The sequence below is a fragment of the Argopecten irradians genome, chromosome 16, assembly GCF_041381155.1.
Source record: "Argopecten irradians isolate NY chromosome 16, Ai_NY, whole genome shotgun sequence".
NCBI classification, from domain to species: Eukaryota; Metazoa; Mollusca; class Bivalvia; order Pectinida; family Pectinidae; genus Argopecten; species Argopecten irradians.
In genome coordinates this window covers 29,612,467-29,619,983 of record NC_091149.1, presented here as the reverse complement: position 1 = coordinate 29,619,983, position 7,517 = coordinate 29,612,467, and the positions used below count along the sequence as shown (strand labels likewise).

The 7,517-nt window shown below is 35.6% G+C and overlaps 1 protein-coding gene across 1 annotated transcript; it reads right to left on the bottom strand.

Annotated features, from left to right (window-relative positions):
• Positions 1-1,039: 1,039 nt before the first annotated feature.
• On the bottom strand, positions 1,040-6,628 carry LOC138310787 (thyroid hormone-induced protein B-like). Its single transcript, XM_069252116.1, has 5 exons — positions 6,553-6,628; positions 6,237-6,407; positions 5,235-5,357; positions 2,836-2,999; positions 1,040-1,787 (listed from the first exon to the last, which is right to left on the bottom strand). Exons 1-5 carry the CDS (start codon positions 6,626-6,628, stop codon positions 1,605-1,607), a joined length of 717 nt encoding a protein of 238 aa, XP_069108217.1. The 3' UTR covers positions 1,040-1,604.
• Between the last annotated feature and the right edge of the window lie 889 nt (positions 6,629-7,517).

The following is a 7,517-nucleotide window of genomic DNA, read 5'->3' as shown; positions in this document are numbered from 1 at the left end:
CTCAGCATACAGGGAGTGACAGGACTGGTTCGCCCGTTGTCAGTATAATGTGACCGGTGAGGTGTGTTGCTTGGTGTCTTACGCAGCATGTTTCAGTGATATAGCACTATAAAAACACGCACTGCAATCTGCATACACTTTGCACACCGCATACATGGGTGGCTGTCCTTATATGGCTGTGAATTAAACGTTAGTTATCAAACAAACATTTACATCAATGTGACTATGTAATAAACACTATAACGCTGGCAAAGCATAAACGACAATTCAACAATGATAATTGTGTTTCCTCATGTAAATATATGTCTCATTAAAGGCCCGCTACCTTTTCGAAACGGCTTTTAATCTTTAAAATGGGAATGTAAAACGAGATCGATAATTTTGTAGAGTCAAAAAAGTTATTCAAATAATACTACACTTATTACCGCCTTCTAAACAATTTAATTAAAATGAAAAAAATGTCAGTTTTCATAACACGGGTCGTCTTATGCTTCTCGCCGTTGTCCTAAATACCGCCAGACGGCAAAACAGCGAAACGAATATCCACTGTTATCATATATCACGCAGGAAATCTTGTTTGGTGTTGTAACCTCATCTTAGGCCATCGATATATATTTTCTTATGCTATTAATGTTTTTAAGAAACTTTTAAATTTTACTCCGGAAAGGTAGCGGGCCTTTAACACAAAAAATAACATAAAATAACTTTTGATTTCGATGGATGTGCAATCGGTACTTTATTCCATATACATGTATGACCTTTTTCGGGATGCAATTAATTATTTTTAATATTTTCATCGTGAAGGAAAATAAGAGGTTCAATTTTGTCGATGCCGGTAATGGTGCAAAGTAAGTAACTATTGTAACCGAAGAAAGATACGTATTCGCCTGCTCCTGATTTTGAGAGAGAACAAAATTACCATTAACGCGGTTTAGCATCTCTAAGTTTAACACCAAACAAATGTATTTAGAAACACATATGTTCACCTAGACAACACTAGAACACAATTCAAAAATTAATACCACTAAGAACAAACTAATTTCATTAATATCAGTTACATAATGATTACCAATAAAATGACACGGCCACTTATCAATATGAAATGTTAAAGGAATCGAATGTTATCCCGCAACTTTCTCTCATCCGACATCATAGTCATTATATTGACTATAATACAGTGGTGCGGAGGCTGGAACTTGGACTTGGAATAAAGTAGCATTGCTAAGGTATCCTATGTTGATTACCTATAGGGATTATATGTTCAGGCGATCCGGGGATGTCAAACGTGTAATTATAGTTTGATATTTTCTTACAGTTAGATGAAAAGATGAAGAACTCGTATCACTTTTCACTAGCCTGTGTCACGACTGGACAAGTCAGACTAAGCAGGTGCGTTTTAGACAGGTACGTATAAAGGCAAAACACAGACAAAGGGAGACCAACATGTATTCTTTAGTCAATAAGCGGTGATCGACCGAGACAGTGGGTAAACATAGCATTGTGATTCAACTGTTGAAAAACAGCTTTCATTTAAAAAGCTTTCAGTTCTTTCTTAACCTTTTACTAAGTGACACAGATATAGTGATGTTTGTATTCTATGATGGTTAGCATATATACATCTCAATATCGTCTAGACAAATGTCGGACCTAAAGTTGTTTCCACACACCCCGACTATCGATAGCCACACTTGACTGGCCTGAGCTTCCAATGTAGCTGACCACTGTTTCCACGTGTCTCCCTGTGATCCCTCAGCAATCGTGATATTAGACATCGCTCCATACTGGTTCTATAAGAAATAAAAATATATATAAGTATATATATTAGTACCTGCTGTACCTAGCGCATTATATCGTAAAAGGCGACTAAATTTAGAATACTTTATTTTGTAGTCATCGAGCTTCGTCCTACGTCGTGCGACGTCCGCCGTCAGTACACTTTTCATTCAAACGACTTCTCAATAAGCGAAAAGTCCAGGGCATTCATTTTAGGGCCTACAGCATGCTTGGATAAAGGCCTACCATATTGGTTTAATGAAAGACCTTAACCTTCATTCATGGTCACAGGTGTCAACAAGCCTAAAATTTTTAAAAAGACTTCTTGTTAATTACTAAGACCACTAGAGACCTTATATTGGACATGTAGCATACTCCGTGAAAGGCTACGAAATTTGTTCAAATGAATGAGCCTTTCCTTCAAGGTCACATGGGTCAAAATACTAAAATATTTAAATATCAATAACTAAGATTGACATGATCAGATTAATGTGTATGAGGCGGACAAACTTACCTGTAATACAATATGTAGGTGACAGACAAACTTACCTGTAATACAATATGTAGGTGACTGACACACTTACCTGTAATACAATATGTAGGTGACTGACACACTTACCTGTAATACAATATGTAGGTGACAGACACACTTACCTGTAATACAATATGTAGGTGACAGACAAACTTACCTGTAATACAATATGTAGGTGACAGACAAACTTACCTGTAATACAATATGTAGGTGACTGACACACTTACCTGTAATACAATGTGTAGGTGACAGACACGACAATATGTAGGTGACAGACACACTTACCTGTAATACAATATGTAGGTGACAGACAAACTTACCTGTAATACAATATGTAGGTGACAGACAAACTTACCTGTAATACAATATGTAGGTGACAGACACACTTACCTGTAATACAATATGTAGGTGACAGACACACTTACCTGTAATACAATATGTAGGTGACTGACACACTTACCTGTAATACAATATGTAGGTGACTGACACACTTACCTGTAATACAATATGTAGGTGACAGACAAACCTACCTGTAATACAATATGTAGTGATCCCATGTTTCTACCATTCATATGATACCACAGGTGTATACAGATCGGATGACCAGTAGGGAAAGGACTAGCAGTTGTCATCGTGAACTGATATCCTATAGGGATCCCGGACGCCTCAAGATAGTAGTAATATCCATCTGTACCTAATATAACATAATACACTCAAGATAGTAGTAATATCCGTATGTACCTAATATAACATAATACACTCAAGATAGTAGTAATATTCATCTGTACCTAATATAACATAATACACTCCAGATAGTAGTAATATCCGTCTGTACCTAATATAACATAATACACTCAAGATAATGGCAATATCCGTCGTTACCTAATATAACATAATACACTCAAGATAGTAGTAATATTCGTCTGTACCTAATATAACATAATACACTCCAGATAGTAGTAATATTCGTCTGTACCTAATATAACATAATACACTCCAGATAGTAGTAATATCCGTCGGTACCTAATTAACATAATACACTCCAGATAGTAGTAATATTCGTCTGTACCTAATATAACATAATACACTCCAGATAGTAGTAATATTCGTCTGTACCTAATATAACATAATACACTCCAGATAGTAGTAATATCCGTCGGTACCTAATATAACATAATACACTCCAGATAGTAGTAATATTCGTCTGTACCTAATATAACATAATACACTCCAGATAGTAGTAATATCCGTCGGTACCTAATATAAACATAATACACTCCAGATAGTAGTAATATTCGTCTGTACCTAATATAACATAATAATACACTCCAGATAGTAGTAATATTCGTCTGTACCTAATATAACATAATACACTCCAGATAGTAGTAATATCCGTCGGTACCTAATATAACATAATACACTCCAGATAGTAGTAATATTCGTCTGTACCTAATATAACATAATACACTCCAGATAGTAGTAATATTCGTCTGTACCTAATATAACACAATACACTCAAGATAGTAGTAATATCCGTATGTACCTAATATAACATAATACACTCAAGATAGTAGTAATATTCGTCTGTACCTAATATAACATAATACACTCAAGATAGTAGTAATATCCGTCTGTACCTAATGTAACATAATACACTCAAGATAGTAGTAATATCCGTCGGTACCTAATATAACATAATACACTCCAGATAGTAGTAATATTCGTCTGTACCTAATATAACATAATACACTCCAGATAGTAGTAATATCCGTCTGTACCTAATATAACATAATACACTCCAGATAGTAGTAATATTCGTCTGTACCTAATATAACATAATACACTCCAGATAGTAGTAATATTCGTCTGTACCTAATATAACATAATACACTCCAGATAGTAGTAATATTCGTCTGTACCTAATATAACATAATACACTCCAGATAGTAGTAATATTCGTCTGTACCTAATATAACACAATACACTCAAGATAGTAGTAATATCCGTATGTACCTAATATAACATAATACACTCAAGATAGTAGTAATATTCGTCTGTACCTAATATAACATAATACACTCAAGACTCCGTACAGACGGATTATTACTGCTATCTTGAATTTATTATGTTATATTAGGTTATATCCTTAATATGGAACATGTTTATTATGATGTTGAATATCCTTAAGATGGAACATGTTTATTATAATGTTGACTATCCTTAAGATGGAACATGTTTATTATAATGTTGACTATCCTTAAGATGGAACATGTTTATTATAATGTTGAATATCCTTAAGATGGAACATGTTTATTATAATGTTGACTATCCTTAAGATGGAACATGTTTATTATAATGTTGACTATCCTTAAGATAGAACATGTTTATTATAATGTTGACTATCCTTAAGATGGAACATGTTTATTATAATGTTGACTATCCTTAAGATGGAACATGTTTATTATAATGTTGACTATCCTTAAGATGGAACATGTTTATTATAATGTTGACTATCCTTAAGATGGAACGTGTTTATTATAATGTTGACTATCCTTAAGATGGAACGTGTTTATTATGTTGGAAGTGTAATGATGATTTTTATTATTTACATGGACTTATGTTTTTACCGCGAATGACTTCGGAGCCACTTATGACGTCACAAGAAGAGGCTTCACTAACGGAGGCAGCGGGAAATTCGATTACAGTTTATATTACAGGTTGGCTTAAAAATAATACAAAACGGAAATATAACCATTATAATGCCTTCTTGGGGGATTCATCGTCCTATAATTTTCCAGGATTGCTGATAAATCAATCATAACGCGTGGTATACAAATGGTCAGCATTAAAGGACCATAAATCCCCAAAGACGGAAGTTTAACGCTTAAATAAGCACCTCCACCATAAGGTTATATCCTTCTAAGCTTACCTGTCGTATGGTCTTCACTACAGCCAGTCTCTACAGATGGGGTACTGCCATTACGTCGCGTGAACTGACGAACGGAAGTGTGCTCGAAAACCGGGCATGGTATCTCGAAAGAACAATTTACAGCTGTGGAAAAAAATATAAGTTTTTAAACGAACTTTATAAACGAAAGCATCAGTATAGGGGGAATACAAACTGCTCTTATGGTTTTATTTATTAGATGGGTAATGATGTGAACAGGACCTGTGTTTAAAGGTTCCATTGGCGTACATGTCGTTTTGTATGAATGCTTTGTTGTAAAGATCTGGAGATTACACAAGGAGTGATTACTGGATACATATTGAATTTATTTCACAGGAGTGATTATCTTTTAAAAGTTACAAGATGCATAGTTTAAATCGTCCAAACTGATGAGTTGTCAATAGATAAGTAAAGAAAAATTATTTTAAAATTATCGCCCAGTTATGGGACATATACCTTTAAAACCAAACAGGTTTGATCCAATTTACATACGTATGATTTCATCGAATCACCAGAACAGCTACCAATTAGGAACAATCACGTGAGCTAGGCGCCATTAGACATCCATTTATTGGTATAAACCTTTTGATTAGAAGTTTGTTTTCAGATCGATATCGGCAAGCATGGCTGATGTCCATAGTAAGCTCCAACGGCGAAGCTAAGATTGGTGATTTAATGGGCGGTACAATATTCGAATAAATCATTGGTGCAGAACGGTTCAACTGTTCAACTAATATCGACTACTTGTGTAGGACGACATGTTCGCCCGTTGTCAGTATAATGTGACCGGGTGGAGTGTGTTGCTTGGTGTCTTCGGCGGCTTCCTTCAATGATATAGCACTATAAATGGGAAAGTGGTCCAATATAAAAGAAGACACAACATATATACTACAGCATCCCAAAACACACACGCAAGACACTGCTACATGGGATGCCGTCCTTAAATACCATTGGCTGTTAATAGGACGTAGATAAAATACTTACCACAGAGTGGGCGAGTTTGTCTCCAGAGGCCGCTAGCCAGGCATATCTGGTTGTTGTTATTCATATAATCAGCGCTACAGTTGTATGGAAAGTTTTCGCCTGCTTTGTAATACAGCTCAGCGTTATCCTCAATCACAGTTTTGTCGTACACTGGCCAGTCCAGAACACATTCTGAAAATTAATTCATACCAATATAGCTAAAAATAACTACAGTATCACTTGTCTTAACCGGATGTCACCAAGACCAGCATATTTAGACGGTTTCCAGATTAAATTACTATAAGATTAGTTATATGTAAGAATGAAAATGCCATACCATTACTCCGGAATACACAGGGATCCAGAGTAGACACGGGTTTTTTGACAAGGTATCGTATAATTATTCCGATCATTTAGTAGATAGCACTATCAAAATGGCAAGAGTTCCTCTATTACATCAATACACAACACCAATGTACCGCAGCCTTCCAACATAGGTATCGCCCACAACACATACATGAAAGGCCATCCTTAAAGGCCCAATTTCCGTATCTTTCTTATTTTTTTCATGATTTAGAAGAAAAACAAAATCCTGTTGTAAATCATGCAGAGACAGGACTAAATCGAAATCAAGATGAGCGATTATGATTCGGAATATTGTGATAAAAATCAAATAAATATTAAACATCGCTAGGTGGGTCCCACTTAGTCAAACAAGCCGAAGTTAGCCGACATTGTAACGTCGTTGCCGAGAACGTCATGTGACTACCGTAAGTACGTAACGTCTGTCCGAACTCTTCCGAAAACGGGTCATGAACTTTCCGACTTCCGTTCGGCAATAATCGTAACTTCTATGGCGACCAGTTTAAAATGAAGGCATGCTTACATGTATCGACTTTCAACAACTGCTGTACCAAATTTATTAAAAAACATTATAAACATTCTTTGATATATCTTAATTTCAACCACATCTACAAATACTAACAATATCGGAGTCAAATTTAACTTGATTTTTTGTTTATAGTTACGTATAGTGTGGCTTTAACTGACTCTGGCTGTTAATAGGACGTTATTTTAATTACAGGACATCTACCATCGACACACGTGGTTCCTCCCGACTTCAGGACGATACACATCTGAGATGTTGAACATGGACTAAGAGAGCACGGGTCGGTGAGCTGTTGGTGAGAATATCACAGTATAACAAATATGTAAGTTTTATTACAGTCGTTAGTAGCACTATAGGCATTACAAGGAGACTCAACACGAATATACTACAGCCGTCCAAAACAATCACGCACC

What these genes read in the sequence shown, in the direction of transcription:
- LOC138310787 (XM_069252116.1), bottom strand. Translation starts at nt 6,628, where the DNA reads ATGATCGGAATAATTATACGATACCTTGTCAAAAAACCCGTGTCTACT. An exon ending in CTGTGTATTCCGGAGTAATG is followed by an intron (nt 6,408 to 6,552) that starts GTATGGCATTTT and finishes ATTAATTTTCAG; the next exon opens with AATGTGTTCTGGACTGGCCA. An exon ending in TAGTGAAGACCATACGACAG is followed by an intron (nt 3,000 to 5,234) that starts GTAAGCTTAGAA and finishes ATGTTATATTAG; the next exon opens with GTACAGATGGATATTACTAC.